Raw genomic sequence first — 22,980 nt, 5'->3', positions numbered from 1 at the left:
CGTTTTCCGTTTGTTCACGAATTTTCACGTACCCTTGTTCGGAAGGCTTTATTTAAGTTCAGTTTGAAATTCTTTAACATTTGACCTTTTTAAATATAGATTTTTTTTAAATATACTAATGTTGGTCAAAGCCTGCAGATTGTTGATTTTAAAACTTATTATCAACGACAACTTTTAAACCCATCAGATAAGGGTTAACCGCTCTCGTCTGTCTTTTGTGAAAATGATTCATATTTACTGGTGACCCTATGTTATGTAATAGTCACATGTGACCTTATCAGTGATTTAAGTTTTGATTTAATGATTTAAAAGATTTGACCTACTTTTTAGATTTATTTTCCAAAAAACAACTAACTCAAAAACTTCAACGTTTCTACATTGGATGAAACCCTCTTTGAATAGTTTTAGAAAGAAGTGCCTCAACATCGATGACGCCGACCTCTGCGAGCTTTCTATCGCAAAAAGTTGGCCAGTAATGAAAAACATTAGATTGTAAATTGTGAAGGGCTGTCTGACCTTAATCTCGAAAAATCAAGACTATAATACACCCCTGTGTCACAGACCCATTGGGACCCAAGCCCCACTGGAAAATTTGGCAAAAGTTTCGTCCCCGGTGGGATAATATCCTGGAATTTCAGCCCCTATGGGAATTTGACTTTGATTTCATCCCCATTTAAGATCTAATGTTTAAAAATTGCACTCCAAAACCTTCCCCACTGGATTTTTTAACCAATATCTATATTTCAATAGGAATTTCATCCCCACTGAGGAAAAAGTTCCACTGTGAGACAGTAGTGTACTAATAATTTTATAAAGCTACAATAATTGCTTTAAAACCACAAGCACTGAAAATACACATAAAGACACAATGTAGAAGGTGTTTGACGTCTTATTCCAAATTATTTTGTCACTTTATCATAATATGAAATTCTTTCCAAATCATATGAATATAAAGTCACGTTAAGTTATCAAGATAAAAAACCTGTATACATAATAATAATAAAGTCCGTGTTATGTAACATTTGCATTCAAAACCGTTAGATCATATATAGACAAATTGACTGGTTTCTGGGCTCAGTTCGATTTCAACCTTTTTGGAATGAAGCTGCCGTTGTTTAAACTTGAGATCATTCAGTTTTGAGTTTATCAGTTTATAGGGAAGAGCTTTGGCAAGAGTATATATGAGTATTACTTGTAGTAATCTCATAGATAGAATGGCTAAGATTTTTACTGTTTTAGATTTTTCAGTTTGGTCAATATGTCTATCGTCTATGGTATAAAAAGTCAAGGATCTAAATTTACTTGAATGGATTGCTTTTTCCAAATAGCTTCAAGTTGAATGAGGAATGTTTACGAACTTTTCCTTTTCAAACTGTTATTGCGTGCACTCCACACTTCACATATTGTTCCAAATTCCCAGTGTGAATGCTTCTGCTTAATGTTTCATCAGTTGATAGATGAAAAATAATATTCACATTTTCACTACCTTACAATCCCCCCATTTTTAGAAAGTTACTTACCAAAATGGGAGCATCACTGACCTCCATACAAGAAACCATCCCTTATACGGAGAATCGGCCGCGGGAAGAAATTCTGGACTACCTTGAGGTTCTTCAAGAGCTTGCGAATACAAAAGCTCAACTATTTCACCAACAAGTGATCAGTGAAGAAAACAAAAGAAAACACAACCTGAGGGATGTGAAATGTCTTTCAACTAAATTATACGCGTCAATGAAGCGTGACGTCAACATCAACCAAGAGGTACATTTTATCTTTGTTATGTGTACACTTTGTTCGCAATTCAAAAGTTCTTGAAAATTAATGTTTCTTCTTACACCATGTTGAACCTATAAGGGTTAGAGGGGGAGCCAATAACTACCACTGCATCTGTCTAAAACACCCAATTTTAAAGAAAAAATGGACAAAAGTACTGACAAAATGGTGAAAATAAAAACTACCGTGAAAAGCACAGGTCGAAATCATATATCGACGCTGTGCCGACCAATCCAGATTCTATTCAGCGCGCAATTAACACAGGGATAAGTAACCATGACGACCATCCAAGATCTTGGATGAAGTTCAAAGTTGATATTTTTATTCACATCGTTGAAAACACAACTCAAAAATATCATCAATGCTTTTTAAAAAGAGTCAGTGATAGAGAATCATAACATAAAGTCTGTCTGTTATTTCGATTCAATTAAAGTGACATTTTCATACTTAAAAGTTTAGTAATTACTGTTATACATTTGGGGATCATGTAAAAGATTTCTTTTGAAAGAAACTCATTTCAATTACACTTGGAGGTTTCTGGGGGAATTCGTAAATAGTAAACTGCATACTGATACAGTCTGCTAGACATTAATATTTGCTCTTCATCTTTGATTTTTTTTCTACAGTGATTAGATTGACACATGCGCGATAAAATTTCTATTATTGGTCTTCAGAGGTTGAAATATTATCATCCTCTGATACTCAGGGTAGCATATGTCTGGTTGAGGCACAAGATTTTTGTTCTAGCATGCGATTATTGAGGATGGAAGAAGCTTAAATCTTTTTTACGAGATATTAGTGCCGATAATTCTAAATTCAAGTTCGTCAAGTATTGATCAACGATGATAACTTTTTCAGCTGATCGACGCCATCGAAGAATTTGTCGGTATGGAATGGATAAATGGTGGGTTGAGAGCTCTCTTCAAAAGAAGTCTGCAGAATGTTCTTACTGGAGGTGAGAGATCTCTCAGAGCAATTAAACATATACATGACACAGTGCAGAATTGTTTGCCCTTTGTTTCTAAAAGGTATTTTCAACAGTTTTAGTAAAGCTTTTCAAAATGCCTGATAATCATCCAATTTTTCTCACATTGTAGACGGTGAAAAGGAGAACAGGTCATCTTTCATCTATAACACTGATGGAGATTTTCATCGCATTGATTATTATATCTACAAACGAGATGTAAAATACGGACCGGTCAGCAAATCCACAAACAACATTGTGGTGGTTGCTTTCTCAATATACTCAATCGACACTTCGCAAAATAATTCTATCGAAACTGATGAAGGTGTACACGAGAAACCAAATATGACAGATGATCTAAAAGAAGGACCGGAATCTGTAGAGGGTGGAAAAGAAGGACCAGAATCCGTAGAGGGCATAAAAGAAGTACCGGAATCCGAAGAGGGCGTAAAAGAAGGACCAGAATCTGAAGAGGGTTTAAAAGAAGGACCAGAATCTGAAGAAGGTGTTAAAGAAGGACCAGAGTCTGAAGAGGGCGTAAAAGAAGAACCAGAATCTGAAGAGGGCGTAAAAGAAAGACTGACAAGCGAGCACGAAGAAAATACAGGATCTGCGGAGACGACAAACGAACAACTGCAAGCAATGGAAAAACTCGACGAAGAGCCTGAAGAAAAAGTAGACAGAGATGAAAGAAAAGAAGTTACCCAACCAACAGAAGAAATTACAAGGGGAATACTACAAAATGAGGACAACGAAAAAGAAGGTATATCAATAATTCTGAGCAAAATTGTTAAAATGAATTAGCTCCATTGAGAACGATTTACATATTTGTCTTATCTGCGGAGAGTCATTTTTCTTATTGTTTTTCCACTTTTTTTTCATCAGTTTTCGAGGATTCTCCAACGGAAGAGAAGGCACAAGAAGTTTCACAACAGCAGAACTCGCGTCAAGGTAGGTCCTTGTTTTTTCTACAAAATGAAATATGGCAGATGAAAAGTGATCTCTTAAATCGGTAATAAATACAAATTGGCATGGTGATTCATAAATGGAATAATCTTAAGTTGAAGATAAACCTCTAAAGCTTCGGAATTGCTTCAACTCGCACAGAAAGTGCGGGCTTTGTAGGAGCTGACCCAAAGTGATTTGATATATCCATATGAAATTTTTCATAATCTTTCAAAGATGACCCTAAATAAAAATATTCATAATTCATCTGAGTAATATTCGCGCAAACATTTTGTTTCTTCAGTTCAAACACAACGGAACCGAAAGAACTCAAAAAGTCAACCACGACATCGTAAGAAGTCGAACGACTTTCCCAAACAATCGAAAAATTCATCGAAAGGCTACAAAGGACGCCCAAACACAAACATCCAAGGTGCTTCAAAAGGCACTCAAAGAATTCCACTCAAATCACCAAGAAATTCAATCTCATCGAACTAAGGGGTCTTGATTTTTTTCAAATTTAAAACGGATTTTTAAAAATTCACCAATCTCCAGTGTTTCAACATTAGAGTTTGAACATTGTCAATGTCATTTGTTGATCAAAACTTATCCTTGCGATAGGATAAAGGTTAGTTGCATAATCCTAACCCATATAAATTTCTTGGGTTGAAAGAACAAAATTTAAATCGTGACTTACGGCCAGGTAGACAGAAACCGACCGGTGGGCAAAAAACGAACAATTTGTAAATATATGTTATCATGATACATTGTAGATATTGTTAGTAAAGTTTTTTAATGTAAAATCTATTCAAGTTCTCCCATCCCTATCAACTCAAACCCTTTATAGCGCAACAGCTTTCGATTTGTGGGAGACTGTACGAAAATTATTGGGGGAGGTGCAATTCTTCTTTGTTCTATATAGTTCAGTCATTTGCACTGACCTGTGATAAAAAACACCCGGTGAATTTAGTTTTGTTCTATGAGATTGTTTGCTTGAACCTAACTAAATAGCCAATTAAATGATTTTAGATCGGGAAACCCACATTATAATAGCCACATTCTTTTCACCGTTCAACATGCTATTTTAGATCGGTTAATATGAATTTATAAAAATACAGTTTTATATAAAATCAAAAATCTTAAAAAATATTGTTTTTATGCCCCAAAACTTAATTTTGAGAGTATGTGCATCTCAAACCACAAACTGTGTCAAATATTATAAATAAATTATGTATAATTTCTTGATTTTTCTATTTTTATTTCGTTTTCAATATTTTGTTACATCGATGGTCCAGCCATCCATTTATTCATTCATCCATTCAATCATTCATCGGTCATTTCTGTCAGATTGTCGTCGTAACGTCAACTGAAGAATGGTGAAAAAAAGTCATCAGGTTGAAGTCTTTAAGATCTATCAAATATGGTTAAACCAGTTTAGTAAAGTGGTGGGTCAACCAAAAGAAGGCCAAACTAGGGAGGCAATTTTCGAAAGTTGGAATCTCGGCGCCCCTCTAGATAGTAAAACATCTTTGAGAGCACGCAGATTCTTGGTTATTTTTTCTCTTTTGGGCTGAAAAGGTGTAAAAAAGCAAAGGGGCACCGAAATTAGTTTTCAGAGGCACCTTTTTGCACTTCTTGTCTTTCGGCACCCCAAAAAGAATTGACCGCTGGAGGGGGAGCAGTTGCCCCCTGATCTTCCTGCCACCATGATACTGGTTAAACCAAAGTACTTGGTAAGCGAAACATGGCTTTGAGGGTAAGAGAAAAGTCAAGGTAACAAGTCCACTTAATTTCTTTTAGCCTTGCAAACTAGTAGTGAAGCTTGATGACTAAAAGAACTGAAAACTAATGCTTTGGTCATCATCTGCAAATTTGTTTTTAAATTTATTTCTCTAACCTTTCTTTTAACTGCGTTACTCAGTTTAATGGTTCCTGGAGGTGGTGGAACTTCTTCATTATATATCGATTCTATTGGCTCAACTGCGACCAAGTGATCAGCACTCTGATCACTGATTGGATGAGAGCTGAAGTCACGTGGTGGAAGCACAGGACGAATGGAGGGCGAGTAAGAAGTGTTTGAAACGAGATTATCGCCCGCGCTGTCAAAATCGGTAGCGAAAGGAGCCGCGCGATATGCTTGATGTCGGCTGTTATTGTTGGAGATTTTCTCATGTTGGACGACACTCTGAAGGATGTTCAGACCCTTGATCTTATCTTTCTCTCGTCTCACATAACTGACTGTCTTCTCCTGAACTGTATCGCCCGAATCGGAATGAGTCGGGGAATACGGGTAATCAGTGTAATCGGGAATCGGGTTATCATGAGTTGATATACGCATGTATTTGTTAGGTTGGTCGACTTGGTGAACTGACTCATTGTCTACCTCTATATCTAATAATGGAGAACGAGTGATCTATCTATTGACTTTCGCGGTTTCTACAACTCTAGCTACAACTTAAGCGTCAATCATTTTTAAGACTTTCCAAGTCAGTTAACTGATGAAAACTGTTTTTCTAATGTGTCAGAATACATCCGTCAGAAAAAAAGAAGTGAACTAAAAAATTCTATTTCTTTAGCTAGCATTCGCTTGGAGTCTAAAAGATGACTCAGAGAATCAGAGAGAGCTAATTGTATGTCACCTAACCACTTCCAATCAAACTACAGCAAAATGCTACGAAAGAGAACTGATGTACAACAACTTACGTTTCCTTCTTCGTGGTGAATTGTCTGATGGAGCACCGTGGCCTGGTTTCCCCCAGACTGCATCCATCGTGCGAGCGTGCTGCGGAAAAAGAGGGAGGTATTTGAATTATAAACAAAGTCAACATTAAAAGCAAGACCTGGTAAGACTTAAACGAATATATTTCCGGACTCGAAAAACTTAATAAAGTATTAAACTAAGTCTTTCAGAAGTCTTGTCAAGGCTTATACGCAGTGAGATAAATGATTCAAATGTTTCTGATCAAGGCATTAAACGTGTATAAGTAAAAAATACAATATAACGAATAATGAGGAAATCAGCTCACCTCGACAGATCGTTCTCGTTCTTGTCGCAACTCCAGTTGTTTAGACTGTTCATGTAATCTAGCGTGATGGTCAAGCGCTTCGTGGTATTCTTTCGATTTGGAAGGATCTTCTCTTTTGATCTCATAACGCTACAAAACAACAGAGAGTTGTTAAGTCGGGGTCAAATTCCCAAGTGAGTTTAAAGTGAGTTCAAAGGTTTTAAAAGTAAGATTATAAGAAGTCGTACCAAGCCGAAGAAGTGAATAAATAACTAAGAGAACCCAGTCAGATTTGATATGAGGAGTTTTAGCCCGCCCTGGGAAAAAATAGGTTGGTAAAGCTTGTCAAGATGCAATTCAAGAGATAACAAGTCACTGATAGTTGGGGCTCGAGTTGGGAAACCGAACGACAGTCTGATTCTTTAGACTCTGTTTTAAGCTACACTTGATTATTACTTGCATGTCTTTAAGGTTCTCATTTAATAAATAAAAGACTCACTTGTTTGACGATATCAGATGTGAGTCGTGGAGCGCCCATCACTTGATGAGTGGAAGAATCAACAGGGTAGCGTCCAACTTTCCCTTGTTTTATCCAAGAACCCGTGTCTACCGACTAAAAGAAAAAAAAGAAAAATCAGCGTTACTTTTCTTTAGGAAAAGATAAAGATCTGTAGACAAGTGTTCCTCCTGTAGACCACTAGCCTTTATAAATCCCTGGACCAAGCTATATCCGCCATCTTTGGTCGAAGTTTGTTTGAAAGTTGCCAAAGAAGCCATTGTAGTGTTTGAAACTTTGTCCAACGACAAACGGCGCTACATCATTAGCGTACAAGCGAAACTAGGTATAACGCTCTCTCCGCGGGTACCAATTTAAAAAAAACTCCGATCATAATACTTTGCTTGGCCGGCATTGAGTAGTATGGTCCAGGGATATATAAAGGTCAGTGCTGAAGACCCCTAACTCACGAATCGCGTCCAATAGCTTTTAATAACTTTTGTAGTTTTTTAGTGAATTGTTTGTCTTCGCCCCTGAGTTAAAAAGAGCTCCTGTTTGCCTCATAACACAATTTTCTTACCTGTTGGTTCTGTTCAGATTTTTGTAAACGTTTCAAATTTTCATGTTCTTCTGCTTGCTGACCTATAAGATTGAAAGTAGAAAGTTAGCCAAGTTTAGAATAATTATAAACTCCTAGCCCTAAACACTTTGTTACATCTAAGGAGTGCCACACGCCTTGTCACACTCATGCGCCATTTGACAGCGACCCGTTAAAGCAGCTCAAGGTCTCAAGGTCCATATGCAAACATGGGTAATATTTACGAATAATGACGTATATTTATGGCCTAACATATTATGGACAGATTAAATCAGAAAGTTATGGAAACTTACGGAGAGCCTCAAGATAACTTTTTCGACTTTCCATATCACCAAGTTGAGAATGTGAAGTATAACCCTGAAAAGAAAGTTGGCAAGAATAACGAGAATAATTTCATAAGAACACGAGTCTGGAATTAACCAAACAGAAAAAATAAAGAAGATCGGGATTCAAAGTCAAGGTATGTTATAATGGCATGGTATTTTCTAAAGAGGTACTTCGTCAAAATTGCACTCAATCTAACATCGTCCTGCATGCATAATTTCAAGGAATACTGAAAGAAAATCAGTCATAATACACAAACTAATATTATCTCATAGCAGTTTTTCAGTTCAAACTTACCATTTCTTCATTAGACAACTTTCCGCTGACGGCGGCCACAAAGTTACCGTTAGAATCACGTATCGGAGCACCGCCGCCACCACGAAAGTCTAAAGATTCGTCAGACGTGGTCTTTATCACCGCTAAGAAAATAAAATGATTTAATTAGAAGATAAAAGAATATTCCATAAAATGCATTGTTTGGTAGAATCAGCTTTGTTTAAATCCTGGTGGCAGTTACTCAATTTTGGTCAACAAAAATCAAAGATGATAGTACTGTATAGAAATAATACTGAATGTCTGTGTTACCTGGATGAGACGGAGAATACTTACGCGAACAAATACCACTATTATAAAAAAGTCTGGATGTAGCTTAGTCCAGGGCTGTAATATAGGTCAGTGTTCCGGATATAATTAAGCAAAAAAAAAACACTAAATGAAGTTCAAGCGTACCTCCATCACCAGCGGTTACGAACATTTGACGTTTGGATGTTTGAACGATGCCATCATTCCCGAAGTTTGGAGCACCTCCTCCAGCACGGCCGAAACCACCGTAAAAACCAGTCTGAAAGAATTGATATTTAATAGCTATATTGCAGTCATCTCTGTGTATTATAGACCTGATATTATAAGGATTGTAAAAAAGCGGCAAGAAAATTTCGAATCATCTTTATACTTCTCAAGAATGTCATTTCAATTTGAGTGCGGCATAAAAAATCCTTGGACGAGATATTGACGAACTTTTAAATTATCCTTAGATAAGGCACATGACAGGTCGTTGTCCTTACCTGATCTTTATTTTTGATTTCTTTCTTCAACCTTGGCGTTCCATATTGAAGAGAAGCGTCCTAAAAAAGAACATTTGTTGTCAGGTCAAAATGTTGGAATCGAAATGAGGTAAAATAACTTATATGGAACTTGTGTGTGTGTGCAATACTTTATCGTATTCAAAGTCTATCGAATTTTTCAAGTTCAACGCAGAAATTTGAGTTACAAGGAACTATCAAGGCAGTAAATTTTTGAAAATGGAACATGTGAACGTTAACTCATGAGGCTAGGGAAGAATTGCAAAGTAAGGAAAAGCGAGAGACGTTATCATCAAGTATGGGAATTGAATCGATAACTTACAGTTAAATGGTTGTCACCGTCATCTATGGTGAAAAAGAAGCTAAGTTTGGTGAGAATGAAAAAATAGGGTTTGTTAGTTCCGCAGGGCAACGAATCATGTAAAAGGAGAAAATGACTCTAGTTTTAGGGATAGTGAAGAAACCTTGAGCTAAAATCTTTAAAATGAACAGAATCTAGAGGTAAGATGGAAAAGAATGAGAGAGGGAAATAGAACAAAAAAGATGAAGTATGCTTACCATCTCCTTTGACAGTTCTGATGAGGTTTCTTGAACGAGCTACTTGAGTTTTACCTAAACAATATTTATAAAGCAATGTTAAACAGTATTCTTACTTTTTTAGACCTTTTTACAAACATGAGAAATGATCAATTTGAGAGTTTTAGTGAACTTTTGGGTTAAAATTACATTTCTTCCTCAAAGCTTCAATTTATTTAGTTTTTTTCTGTTAACCGAATACAAAATGACTGTATTCTTATCAAATTCTGTGAAACTCATCCTAGAGGGTATTGTTACGATTTGGCCAATTTTCACCCCGATATTCTTACAGAAGATATTCTTATAAAAAAAGCGTGTATTTCCTATGCCATATAAAATTTCCAGCATACCCCAATTTCCAGAAAAAAAAACTGTTTTTGGCCCATTTTAAAGGTGGTGCACTTTTTGTACATTTGATTTGGCAGTGTCCTTCATACAAAAACAACAGCCCCGCTCCGCCCTTGCCTGGCATTTTTAACACTTTTTAACTACCCCTAAATTTCATGGGGGTGGACCTACCTACCTAAGAAAATTTTATAACAAATGTTAAAAAAATGACCAATACTACTGAAATAATGTATTTTCATGAAGTTTCTGCTACCGCTATCCGGTTTCCAGTTGCCGCTTCAGATTTTGGGGATTTTTTCCCTATGTCAATTTTATCAAAAAGTTAAAGGTTATTTTTTCATAAAGAAATCCCTTCAAAAGTTTTTTCAGTGTTTTCTTGGGCTTTGTAGCATTAATCCCATTAACTCCAAACTTGTTTCAATTTCAATGGTAGAATCTACCACCTTCATTATTTTTTGAACCTACCACGGAGGTCCTTTAAATTAACTGATGTTCGTCTGTTCGTTCGTCTATTCGTTCGTTCGTTCGTTCTTCGTCGGTTCATCTGTTGCCAGCTTTTGGGGCAAATTTGGGCCAAAGAATGTCTAATAATGGGGTTTTTTGGACTTTGTGTGAAATTGTTTTTTTAGTTTTTTCTTTTTCAGTTTGACACTTTAAAAACTTAATCTACACTATAGTCTGCACTCTGGAAGAATGAAACTTATTATTCTTGACGCTTTATTCACAAAATCACAAATCTCTTTTAGAAAGCAAGTTAACATATATGGAGTAAAAAAGGAATTTGACGACTTTCAAACCACCTGGCTCTATAATTGTCAAATTTTGGTGTCCGTTTGGTGCGAATGCTAATAAAATCTAAAATTCTAATTTAGAACCCCACTGCTGAGGACTTGAGGTCTTAGAAATCGAATAGATAATGCATCAAAGGACTTCGAAAACGGAAAGCTTCTCGAAAAGGTGAATAGAGAGAGGGAGTGTCTTAATGAGATGGATTTTAGTTCTGTCTTTGAATACTTTTATACCACATAGTATTGGGTCAATCAAAGTTATAGCGGTAAAGAGCTGCGCAATTTTTGGTAAGGGTGGTTTACATATAACTATTAATACCCAGGTCCGTAACAACCGGGGGGTTCACAGGGGCATTTGCCCCCCCCCCAAAAAAAAATAAAATAAAAAAACCTTTCCAAAATTTGGTAGCTTTGAAAAATCTTGTACTACTGGCTTCATTTTGAACATAATCCTTTAATTAGATGCGTTTTCCAGCAATCTAGACACCTTAAACTGCGAAATTTTGTCCCTCGGGCCAAACCATGGCTGTTTATATTTCTCACTTGTCCCCCTCAAAATGAGAATGCTTCCTACGGGCCTGATACCAAGGTTATCATCGTTAAAGTTTTCTTGGAACTTTTAGAATATGAACAATGCTAATATAAATTAAACATATTTCCTTCTTTTTCGGTTTTTCAGGTTCGAAGAATGTCATTTTACAGTTTTGATGATTCCTATTCGTCAGCGTACGAAAACAGTGAAGCGATCGACAGTGCTCGTTCCAATTACACCACTATTGGGGAAAGTGAAGAGTCGTATACCAAAGTCAAAGTACTGGGTCGTGGTGCATTCGGTGAAGCAGTGTTGTATCGGAAAACAGCAACCAATGATTTGGTGGTGTGGAAAGAGATCAATTTACAGCGCGCGTCCGATAAAGAGCGCACGGGCGCACTGAATGAAGTAGAGATTCTATCATTGTTAGATCACATTAATGTGGTTGCATATTATAACCATTTTTTCGATGGTGCTTCACTGTTCATCGAGATGGAATACGCAAATGATGGCTCACTACACCACAAAATTATTTCACGAGACGGAAAGCTTTTCCCGGAAAACGAGGCTCTGCTTTATTTCTACCAATTAGTATCAGCTGTCAGTTATATCCACAATTTTGGTATTCTACATCGAGATATTAAAACGTTAAATATTTTTATGACCAAATCTAAACTGATAAAACTTGGTGATTTTGGAATCTCAAAAGTTCTTGAAGAGACCTATGGACAAGCAGAGACTTGTGTTGGGACACCATATTACATGAGCCCTGAGCTGGTCAAAGGTGATCCGTATAACCAAAAGTCTGACGTATGGGCTTGTGGTTGTGTTTTGTTTGAAATTTTCGCTCTCAAGAAAGTTTTTGAGGCGAGTAACCAATTGAAATTGATCACTTCGATTCTTGAGAAAGATGTTGGTGAGATTAGTGATGTTTACAGCGAGGAAGCACAACGTATTGTTCGCTCAACTCTCGAGAAAGATCCTGAAAAACGACCCACTACTGAGGAATTAAGCCAACTACCCATTTTTGATAAATCGAAACTGACATTAGTAAATACACCTCGAGTACCACCCTTGTTGAGACGTATTTCATCACAAAGGTCGGTCGTTTCCACCCCTCTAACGCCCACCGCCCCTGTATCAGTGTCTACCCTCGCAAGTAGTGTTTTCACGTGGGGCGGCGGAAAAGTGGTGCCACAAAAACTTGAGACGTTTGCTGAGGGTCAGAGCGGGATTCAAGTTTCGGCTGGATTCTCGCACTTTGCTGTTATCACCATTGAAAAGGAAGTCTACACGTGGGCCAACATTCAAGGAGGTATTCCTTTTTATCTTCATCATTTCTAGATCTCATTTTGAATCGAGATAAAGTAAGAATATATCCAAACAGTTAGTTTTTTGTTTCATTGTTAAACTCCTTTTGATATTAAAGTATGAGCCCTTGAAAATCCTCTGTAAGTTTTCTTGTGAAGGTCACGCTTGCAATCTTCAGTTCTCGTTAAAATACTACATATTTCCCTTGCATTGTCAACTCTTGCTCTCTCGATGGTTAGACCTTAAGGGAACTTATTTTGGCGGGAACTAATTTTGACGAGCGGCAAAAATCCTGAAAATTTTTAATTTTTGCGGGAACAAATTTTGACGAATTTTGTCTAAATTCACCGAAATCGCCAAAATTAGTTCTCGCCAAAATTAAGTTCACTTAAGTTAATAATTATTTCATTTTATCATCAGGTACTGAGATCGTCGGCCAATTGGGACACGGAAATACCGCCATGTATCGCTCACCGAAGAAAGTGGAATTTTTCAACGGGATACCCATTAAACAGGTGGCTTGTGGCGAAGATTTCACCGTATTCTTAAGTGATAGTGGAAACGTATACGCGTGTGGATCTGATTATTCTGGTTGTATCGGCTGTGATGAGTCGCTTGGTGATAAAGTGTTAACTCCTCATCAAATAGAGACGTTCGATGGTAAATTCGTGAAACGAATAGCTTGTGGTGATTCTCACGTTGTTGCAATGACCGACCAAGGAGAAGTGTACGCGTGGGGTTGTGGAGAGTATGGAAGATTAGGTCTTGGCCATGAGGACGACTGCAGTACGCCACAGTTGGTGCCGCTACCCAAAAACTATTCCTCGTGTATCATTGATGTAGCATGTGGGCGTGATAACACTTTCTTATTGACAACACAAGGACATTTATTGGCTTTTGGAAGTAACGAAGATAATAAGATGGCCTTGAACCAAACAGTGCATTTGAAAGGCGGTGGCAAAAATAGAGAAATTGATTTCGTATATTATGTCAGTAAGCCAACCCCTGTGAGAGCACTGAACAGTTATCGGTTAGTAGCGGTGGCATCTGGCAAATCTCACTCTGCAGCTTTAGATGAGTATGGCAGACTGCTGACTTTTGGTGCAAATAAATATGGTCAGTTAGGAGTCGGTGATTACAAGCCGAGAATCTCGCCCTCTTTAGTTAGAGGTAGTTTGACCGGAAAGGAAGTCATTTTGTGCGCATGTGGAGATGGCTTTACTGTCGTTGCAACGAAAGATAGTCAGATCTTCTCTTGGGGGTCAGCTAAAAACGGTCGCCTCGGAATACAACTTGCTGCTGGAAAATCTCTCTGCTCAACACCGAAACCTATTTTTGGTTCACTTCACAAAGTTGCTAGTCTATCGTGTAGGCATTGGAATACTATCATTCTAGCTGAGAAGCTGATCGACTCCAAGCTAATTCATACGAAGGAATTGAGTATGACAGAGGAAGGTTTTGGCGGACAAGGTCGGAATTATAAAGCAGTTATTGGTGAAGAGCAAACATCGGCCAGTTTTCAATTCGATGATATTCCTTTTGATAATGAGAGTGACGCCAAACCTAAACGCAAACTTGAGCGACAGGAATCAACGCGAGAGGATAAATTGAGCGACGAAGATGATTCGATGCCACCGTGGCTCGTGGATGAGTTACAAAATGCTGAAGTTATTCCTATGAAGGGAGGCGAGAACGAAGACCGACCGGCGACGAAAAACGACGATGATAGCGATAATGAAGACTCGGTACCGGCTTGGTTAGCCGATGAAATGGAAAACGCCGAGTTTATCCCGATGGATAACGAGAATGTGTTTGAACAACCGACTAAAGGGAGAAGTGTTTCTGTTAGAGAAACTTTCCAATCTGTCAGAGCGTCTTCTATAGAGAAATGTTCACAATGTTTGAACCGAAAACCAGACGTTTTAGAGATGCGAATTAAGGAATTGGAATTTGAAAAAGCGCAACTGACGAAACGTGTCTCGGAGCAAGAGGTTTTGATTAAGAAATTAGAATCAGAAAAAGAGTGCTATCAAAAGTTTACTTTTCAATTGAAAGAAGTTACTCAACAGTTGCCTGATGAAGAGATTGGTGAGATTTGAGCGTTGATGTCAATTTGTGGACAACTGTATTTTGGAATTTGAGTTTGTGAGTACCTCACCAGAAACTCACTTTTTTATCGCTTTTTTTATCGCTCTTCTTGGTGATTTACACTTGGATGATTTTTCGGAATATAACTGTTTTGACGCAAGTATGATTTTTTTCTACTGGAAGTGCTTCGAACGTTTTATTATGTGACGTAAAAAATCGAATGTTTGGAGCTCGAAACCTGGACTCAAGAAATTCAAAAAAGTCGCAAAGTGGATTAAAAGTTGCTGGGTGAAAAGAAAAACCGATACTTTTAAGGAATACAATTGGACGAATTGACCTCTATTCTACAAAAGAAGAGCATTGAAGGGGTCGCTGGTTTGAAGTTTTGGGAAGTAGATTTAGGAAATGGAGAGATGTANTATAGTTTTACCTAAACAATATTTATAAAGCAATGTTAAACTATAGTTTTACCTAAACAATATTTATAAGCAATGTTAAACATATAAGTTTTACCTAAACAATATTTATAACATAGTTTTTACCTAAACAATATTATAAAAGCAATGTTAAACATATAGTTTTACCTAAACAATATTTATAAAGCAATGTTAAACATATAGTTTTACCTAAACAATATTTATAAAGCAATGTTAAACATATAGTTTTACCTAAACAATATTTATAAAGCAATGTTAAACATATAGTTTTACCTAAACAATATTTATAAAGCAATGTTAAACATATAGTTTTACCTAAACAATATTTATAAAGCAATGTTAAACATATAGTTTTACCTAAACAATATTTATAAAGCAATGTTAAACATATAGTTTTACCTAAACAATATTTATAAAGCAATGTTAAACATATAGTTTTACCTAAACAATATTTATAAAGCAATGTTAAACATATAGTTTTACCTAAACAATATTTATAAAGCAATGTTAAACATATAGTTTTACCTAAACAATATTTATAAAGCAATGTTAAACATATAGTTTTACCTAAACAATATTTATAAAGCAATGTTAAACATATAGTTTTACCTAAACAATATTATAAAAGTAAACATAAGTTTTACCTAAACAATATTTATAAAGCAATGTTAAACATATAGTTTTACCTAAACAATATTTATAAAGCAATGTTAAACATATAGTTTTACTACATTTTACCTAAAAAAAATTCATAATATCAAAACATTAAAAAGCGATAGAGGTCAAGTATAGAGATCAAGTAAAAGGCTTATGCCTTAGGACCCGTTGCAACAATTTCAGAAATGATTTCTTTCCGACAAATAATGTAATTATTAAAAATCGTAGTTGGACGTACCTTGGTCATCCCGCAATGGAGCACCTGCACCAGGTCGACCGAACGGGTCATAAACACTCTATGAATAAGAAATTAGATATTGCAATATAACATACAATTTGTGTATTATTATAATGGGCTCTTCCAGAAAAAAATCGTGCAGGCCCTGTTGAGGAGGTCCATTTCCGTTCCAAGGGGGTAAGGTTTGAAATGCAGTGGAATTCCATAAGGGTAGACGAAAATCCGTCAAAAATAAGCGGAATTCCAAGGGGGTAATGATTGAAAATTTGTAAAAATTCGGAATTCCGGAGGGGTATGATCCTAAAATTGCCTGGAATTCCAAGGGGGTAGGTCACAAAAGGTTGGACCTCCTCAACAGGGGGTGCACGGTTTTTTTCTGGAAAAGCCCAATAAAAAATAAGAAGACAGTTGAGTTTCGTGTAGGAAGCACAATGCTGATAACTTTTTAGTTGCTCGAGGTAATTTAAAAGTTGTATTTTAATGGACAGCCAGCTATTTCGTCTCATAACAAACAAACAAACAAACGAAGAATTACTCACCACTGACATATCTTCATTGCGTTTCAAAACTTTGCGTTGAGCACGTGTTTCATGAGCAAGGATGTCTAAAAAGAAGATTAGAGAGGTTGAGAAGTTGAAAACATGGCAAATTGGTATAAAAATATGGCTGAAGGGGATCAGAGAAGGGGCTTTTCCAGAAATAGTCCGTGCCCCCTGTTGAGGATATCCAGGGGGTTAACGATTTTTGTTCAAAAGTGGATATCCAGGGGGTTAAGGATATTTTAAAGAGTGGATATCCAGGGGGTTCGATACTTCGAAAATCAATATCCTCAACAATAAGGGTAAAAAAAAAATTTCTAGAAAAGCCCAATCTTATAAAGAAACAGTAAGGAAGTCAGTGTAAAAGAAGGTCTAGAAATGGAAGGGATGGTTTAGGGAAAATTTATAACTTTTTGAGTAGAAGGTGAACATACCAAGGTTAGTTTCATAAGGGAACTTGCGATGTTCTTTTTCCGCTCGTCCCTCAGGATTGACAACATTGTGAATTTGATTTCGATCACGCTTCTGAAAACGAATTTCTGGATCTGCCGACAGACCTGTCTTCAAATTTCCAGAGTTCGTTTTCAATGGCGCACCAGCACCTGGTCGACCGAAAGGGAATGTTTGCTGAATAAAAAAAGGTTTTTGATATATACATCTGTCTCAGATCTTATTGATCTTCATCTCATATACCTTGTAGAGTTTTTCGACAAGCTGTTGGTTGATCGATTTGTTGTTAAAAATAAAGAACATTTATCATCCAGTTGACTCACCTCTTTATCGTCGAGAAGGCGTCTCACTTGTTGGCTTCTCTCGTGACGTTCCTATGAGAAAATAGAAGTAAAATTTATGAAGGTGAAAACGCAAAGGGTGGTTTTACTGAACATTCACACAAACTTTTTGAAGGCGCTATGAAAAATTACAGTAATCTCTAAGCAAAAATTGACAGTGGTTGGGTTTACGCCTACAAAGGTTTGAATTATAGTTAAGTGTTCGATACTTCAAAAAAGTCTTCGTCAAGCTAACTGTGTATCAAGCGACTTACGTTTGGGGCACCACCCCCGGCCTTCCCCCATGGCGCTTTGTAAGCCGTCAACATTTCATGGTCCTGCAATGAAAAGTCAAGAGTTTAGGAACGAGCAACGAAAAATTTTGAGACATTCCTTCCTTTTGAGACAGGGATGTAAAAGTGAAGATTTTGAGACATTCCTTACTTTTGAGACAGGGGTGAGGGGAAAGTTTTGAGACATTCCTTACTTTTGAGACAGGGATGTAAAAGTGAAAATTTTGAGAAAGTCAAGAGATGAAGAAAGAGCAACGGCAAGTGAAATCTCTTATGAAACGAAACATTTCACCGGGTCAAAACGGTCCTTTTTTTTGAGACAAGGATGCAAAAGTGAAAATTGCGAGACATTCCCTTCTTTGAGACAGGGATAAAGAGGAAAGTTTTGAGACGCACCCCTTTTTGAGACAGGGATGTAAAAGTGAAAGTTTTGAGACATACCCTTCTTTTCTCGTCCTCGATTCGTTTTCGATTTTCTTCTTTTTCTTTTTTGTATCGGTGGTATTCTTTTTCTAAACAATAAAAAGACAATAACATTGATATCATACCAGTTCTCGTTTTCATAAAATCGAAAAATCGGCGCTTGAAATCAAAATTCGTCAAAATTTTGATTTTAAGAAGAAAATCGTAAAAGAGTTATGGCCGAAGTCACGTTGATAATTTGACCTCTTTACTACGGTGAATGTGAGATGATTATTGGCAGCAAATACAGTATGTTAAAATGTAATTTCGAACCTGTGTTCTCGACTTCTTTTTGTTTCTTTCTCATTTCAGCGGAAGTTCTCTCTTCCATCGAGAAAATGTTGGAGAGTTTTTTACTGGCTGGTTGGTTTTGTTGGTTGTACAAAAAGTCGCGTTGTCCGTATACAAAACTGTCCGGTGTTTGGTAATACTTCTTGACTTGTGCAGCTTTCGGTTTCGGTTTGATGTTATTGAGGTCGATTCCGTATGAATCGAGACTTCCGTAAATCAAACGGTTGTTCTGATCACCTCCCGGTATCTGAAATTGACGGCGACAAACAAACACGTTTAAAACCGTCCTTTACGTGAAATATAGTAAAACTTTCATCGTTTCCCATTACTAATTTTTTGGTCTGAGACTGTTTAATTTTGACCAATTTCAACAGGGACCAGTCTAATAAGCGCAGATTTTTCATGAAACTTTGGATAAAAAGATCAAACAATAAAGCTTTAATAGACAGACATCATTTAAAAAAAATATAGTTTTCAAAAAACATGAAGCTTCTGGTTATTCTGTCATCATAAAATCTTTGAACAAAGAAAACAGGAAATCGATCGGTGACCAGACAAAGGTCATCAAAACTGCAAGCACCTTCATATTCTATTGGGAAAACTTTTGAGGGGCGACCGCCCTCCGGCAGGTAGGATACGCCATTCCCCGGTGGATACGCCACTGGTTAGTACATGATGACAAAAAAATTTGGAAAAAAAGTTTGACACCCCCGCCCCTATTAGTAGATACTTTCTGACCACTCCCTTAACAAAAACGATGATTTTCAATCGAATTAAGATGGAATTGACTTACGGCACCATAAGTGAAGTGTTGTGCTTTAGAATGTCCTTCATTAACATCGTTGGAGTATTTGGCGATAGTTGAGACAGTGACAGGTTCAAAGCTTTTGTTATGCATGTGTGATTTTCGATGATCTTTCATCCTTGGTAAGCTCTCGTAACCGTTGAAGATTGAAAATATATGGTTCGCTGAAAAACACAAAGAATATTTTGTACTTAATTTTTATCCGTAATTTTGACAATAAAATCAACTATGTAAACAACGAATTTACTCCAAACATGACGATTGTGGATTATACAAAAAACTGCAACATTTTTCCAACACATTGTGTAATACAAAGCCTAAAGACTACTGTCCAATAAAAACTTTGTAATAAATACTAGACATTTGTTAAAAAATATTCTAAAAATCTCGAGGATGATCTCAGGTTTCAAAATATCAAATTCTTTCAAATGATCAGCCAGCTTCTTTGGAATATTGTTATTATTTGTTTACAGTTTAAGTTTCCGTCTCACCTCAAAAGTTACTACATACTGTACAAGAAATACTCAAAAATAGAAAGTAATATAGAGGAAGTCTATGAAAAGTCAAACACTATCGAATAACAATCGCCTTGCGATCCAAAATCTTACAAACATAACGAAGATATATACATTAATATTTCGTCTCTATAATTTTCTCTCAACTTGTAATTTTTAGCTTCTTCTCTCTATCTAGCTAAATATACGGCCCTCATTACAACAACATTAGTAACCATGGTATCATCAAACATTTCATAAATCATTAAAAATATTTAATGAGACCTTTGAAATCAGATCTTTTGTTGGTCTATTGTATGTTAAATACATCACGCTGTCTTTGCACTGATTACCCCCCTCTCTCTCAGAAAATGTTCCTCGTGCGAGATTTTTTCATTTACATACATTTTATATTACCTGAAAGGGGGACTGATTTTCTTATTTTAATCTCAGCGAGTGACAAGGATTATTTGTATTTGTGAGCTGAGTGAGAAGGTTTTGAAAATCTCTGGGATACACTTTTTTATTTAATACAGTAAGAGCAATCAGGCTTAAAAACTAAACTAAAAACTGCCAAAAACTAAGAACAATTTAAGAGCAATCCTTCGCTTGGAATAGCTAAATTTTCAGCATTTCAGCAAAGGCCTAACACTCAAAATAGGAGTACAAGTAAAAAGAGTCCTGAAATTTATGTTGAAATTAAGAAGAGAATGAGAACAATTTGGGGCTTAAAGTTCAAACAAATAAGAACAGCCTGCTAGTCTCAACAAACGTCTACTGGTTCTTACAAAAAAAAAGTGTAATGCTTCTAAAACAAAACCTTTCTTTGCGAAACGAAATTCTCAAAATCAATTCTAAATCCATCATCTCTTCATCGTTCGCCAAAAAAAAAAGAATGAATTCTAAACAAGTCGATGATTGGTCCTTTTCGCGTAGTTATCGTATTGTACAAGCTGATAGTCCGCATATAATATTATGGAACAGCAACAAGGGGTACACATTTTTTATGAGAACATCCAACATTTGTTTGAAGATGTTCTCATTAACTTTCTGAGTTTCAAGGCTGAAACTGTTCTTAACATGTTGTTATCTTCACCATTTTGTGGACATTTTTGTCAGTTTTCTGAAAGAAGTTTTAGAGGTTGTTCTTAATATTTTGGCCATCCAAGCCTTACTATGTTCTCATATAGTTTGTTCTTAAAAAAGCGATTTTTTAGAGTGGGTGAATATTTAAGAATATTTTTAGGCTTAAAACTCAAAAAGTTAAGAATATATAAAACCAATCCCAATCCTTCTTAAAATAACTTCCGAAAAACTTGATATTCCTCTCACTCCAAGAAAAGTTCGCAACACGTTTTTTATAAGAAAAAACTATATAAGAACATAAGCCTTCATTGGCCAAAATGTTAAGAACAAGTTAAGAACAAATTTAAGGCTTTGTGGACTCAAAAACACCCCTATTTCATAGGAAAACGGTCAAAAATAAGAACATGTTATGAACATTTTTAGGCTTCAAACTCAAAAAGTTAAGGACATTCGAAGGCTTCAAATATTTTGGATGTTCTTATAAAAAGAACGTGTAATCAGACTGTCTATTGCACCATTCCTGATTCGTAACGAGCAACAAGAATATTGCTACCAAAGAAGAGAAAATTGACAAAATGGATAACGCACCTGGTCCAACGGTAGTCGTGGTTGGGATGTGATTAAAAATGGCTTCTTTATTCGTATTAAATTTGGACATTTCTTTTTCATGTGTGAATATGTCGCTTGTGGAATCTTGTTGGAATGTTCTGTGATTTTGTTCTTATGTTTCTCACCTTGCTTTCTTCTTATGAAATCCTGAATTGAAAGAAAAAATGAAAATTGGATGAAACAAATCCCTCCCAGTTAACATAAAAATGAAGCGACTGCTTAAGTAGAAATTTTCGACATCTTTCCAATTTGATGCTTCATTGATGCTGATGAAGTCACGAAAGATGACGAAAATTTCTACTTAAGCAGTCGCTTAATTTTTCTGTTTTCTATAATTGCTGCTTCTACATTTTACGTCCCAGTTAACATATAAGAATATTCCTACTTGAAGTCGAAGATTTTGACCTTCTACTAAAAATCAGATTTTCGCAAAGCCTAAAGGATCTGTTTGCAAATGGCTTTTTGATCTGAGTTGAAAGAATGGATGTTCAGTCCTTCAAGATTCATTAAGAGCAATAGCGAACCAAACCTTGCCATGTTCGTTCCAGAACATAAAAAAAGAAATTTGTTATGGAAGAAAGAAAATTGGAGACTGCCTTATTCGCAGGAAAACTACCTACCTCTTGTGGGTAAAAAAAGATCCCTTATAATTAGAGAAAGAAAAACATACCTTAGTATTCAAATAAGTGAAGTTCTAAGTTGAAGAAGACATTGTCCAGTGTTGGGTTGTCGCGCTTAGATGTTGAATACGCTGGAAAGGAAGATGGATTGTGATGTTAAAATCCTTTTCCTAAAAGTTGTGATGTGAAAATCTTTGTTCTTAGCTTTGAATTGACGTAAGATTTTCTATCTTTGAAAAAGTGACGTCAATTACTTATGCTTGGATAGTAGAGGCAGAAAAATGGTCGAATTGTATTTATTTTTCTTTCAAGCTATGTAGCTGTTTAATTGCCTCAGTTTTTAATTAAATTGAATGTAATAAGAATAATCTGAATTTTGGTGTGCTTACAGCGCTCTCAGCTTTTTTCACGGATTGAGGAGGTTAATAAAACCGTAAGGGAAGCATGACTTCCTATTACAAAGTCCTTTTTAACAGTAGCAACTACCCGGGAGTTTAAAAGCACGTTTATGATAAAGAGTAGGTTTTATTCGTTTATCCCATGTGAGAGATATTTCTTCAAGCCGAGAAAATGTTTCTTACTCAAATCAAGAATTGTACACCAGAAAGTAGAAGCTGTCAAAGAGTGAAGGGATTTCAACATCGAAAATAGTATTTATATGTTTAAAGCCTCGGGTCTCGAATATATTTTCGGTCCCTCTGAAGTCTAGTATTAAGCACTAAGCTTTAACATCAAAGCGAGGCCGCTTATTTAAGACCTGTTTTAAGGAGAAGTAAACCTAATGGTCCATAAAGCTTAACTTTTCAGCTTGTCACTCAATTTTTGTATTTCAATTTAACTGAAGTTGGC

General features: G+C 36.2%; 3 protein-coding genes across 6 annotated transcripts; 2 read left to right on the top strand and 1 right to left on the bottom strand.

The window, feature by feature from the left end:
- Window positions 1-1,483: 1,483 nt before the first annotated feature.
- LOC136823362 (nucleolar protein 58-like) lies at window positions 1,484-4,180 on the top strand. Its single transcript, XM_067079534.1, has 5 exons — window positions 1,484-1,761; window positions 2,632-2,728; window positions 2,871-3,500; window positions 3,623-3,688; window positions 3,987-4,180. Exons 1-5 carry the CDS (start codon window positions 1,525-1,527, stop codon window positions 4,178-4,180), a joined length of 1,224 nt encoding a protein of 407 aa, XP_066935635.1. The 5' UTR covers window positions 1,484-1,524.
- Window positions 4,181-4,432: 252 nt separating this feature from the next.
- On the bottom strand, window positions 4,433-22,738 carry LOC136823385 (uncharacterized). Of its 4 annotated transcripts, XM_067079563.1 has the most exons (23): window positions 22,713-22,738; window positions 22,182-22,262; window positions 21,491-21,658; window positions 19,311-19,486; window positions 18,500-18,764; window positions 18,206-18,276; window positions 17,747-17,809; window positions 17,475-17,525; window positions 17,136-17,328; window positions 16,702-16,766; window positions 16,163-16,220; window positions 9,746-9,799; window positions 9,510-9,532; window positions 9,170-9,229; window positions 8,835-8,946; window positions 8,403-8,524; window positions 8,075-8,138; window positions 7,764-7,825; window positions 7,187-7,300; window positions 6,709-6,837; window positions 6,386-6,464; window positions 5,580-6,073; window positions 4,433-5,048 (listed from the first exon to the last, which is right to left on the bottom strand). In XM_067079563.1, the coding sequence occupies exons 3-23, from the start codon at window positions 21,558-21,560 to the stop codon at window positions 5,010-5,012; spliced, it is 2,364 nt and encodes a 787-aa protein (XP_066935664.1). In that variant the 5' UTR covers window positions 21,561-21,658; window positions 22,182-22,262; window positions 22,713-22,738; the 3' UTR covers window positions 4,433-5,009. The 4 variants fall into 4 exon arrangements, with proteins under 4 accessions (XP_066935664.1, XP_066935663.1, XP_066935666.1 ...); XM_067079562.1 differs by lacking the exon at window positions 22,713-22,738 and having other exon boundaries at window positions 22,182-22,302; XM_067079565.1 differs by lacking the exons at window positions 5,580-6,073; window positions 22,713-22,738 and having other exon boundaries at window positions 22,182-22,302.
- LOC136823384 (serine/threonine-protein kinase Nek9-like) lies at window positions 10,870-14,911 on the top strand. Its single transcript, XM_067079561.1, has 3 exons — window positions 10,870-11,068; window positions 11,579-12,746; window positions 13,163-14,911. The coding sequence occupies exons 2-3, from the start codon at window positions 11,588-11,590 to the stop codon at window positions 14,839-14,841; spliced, it is 2,838 nt and encodes a 945-aa protein (XP_066935662.1). The 5' UTR covers window positions 10,870-11,068; window positions 11,579-11,587; the 3' UTR covers window positions 14,842-14,911.
- Window positions 22,739-22,980: the final 242 nt, after the last annotated feature.

Source organism: Clytia hemisphaerica, unplaced genomic scaffold, assembly GCF_902728285.1.
Source record: "Clytia hemisphaerica strain Z4C2 unplaced genomic scaffold, Clytia hemisphaerica genome assembly, whole genome shotgun sequence".
Taxonomy (NCBI): domain Eukaryota; kingdom Metazoa; phylum Cnidaria; class Hydrozoa; order Leptothecata; family Clytiidae; genus Clytia; species Clytia hemisphaerica.
This window is presented reverse-complemented; position numbering and strand designations above follow the sequence as displayed.

Bases quoted from the DNA above. Each gene is read 5' to 3' on its own strand.
- LOC136823362 (XM_067079534.1), top strand. From the start codon at position 1,525: ATGGGAGCATCACTGACCTCCATACAAGAAACCATCCCTTATACGGAG. The intron at 3,501-3,622 runs GTATATCAATAA...TTTTTTCATCAG, and splicing joins TGAGGACAACGAAAAAGAAG to TTTTCGAGGATTCTCCAACG. The intron at 3,689-3,986 runs GTAGGTCCTTGT...TTGTTTCTTCAG, and splicing joins ACAGCAGAACTCGCGTCAAG to TTCAAACACAACGGAACCGA.
- LOC136823384 (XM_067079561.1), top strand. From the start codon at position 11,588: ATGTCATTTTACAGTTTTGATGATTCCTATTCGTCAGCGTACGAAAAC. The intron at 12,747-13,162 runs GTATTCCTTTTT...TTTTATCATCAG, and splicing joins GTGGGCCAACATTCAAGGAG to GTACTGAGATCGTCGGCCAA.
- LOC136823385 (XM_067079563.1), bottom strand. From the start codon at position 21,560: ATGTCCAAATTTAATACGAATAAAGAAGCCATTTTTAATCACATCCCA. The intron at 8,947-9,169 runs GTAAGGACAACG...CAATTCTTTCAG, and splicing joins AAATCAAAAATAAAGATCAG to ACTGGTTTTTACGGTGGTTT. The intron at 6,838-7,186 runs GTGAGTCTTTTA...GTTGTTTTGTAG, and splicing joins CATCTGATATCGTCAAACAA to CGTTATGAGATCAAAAGAGA.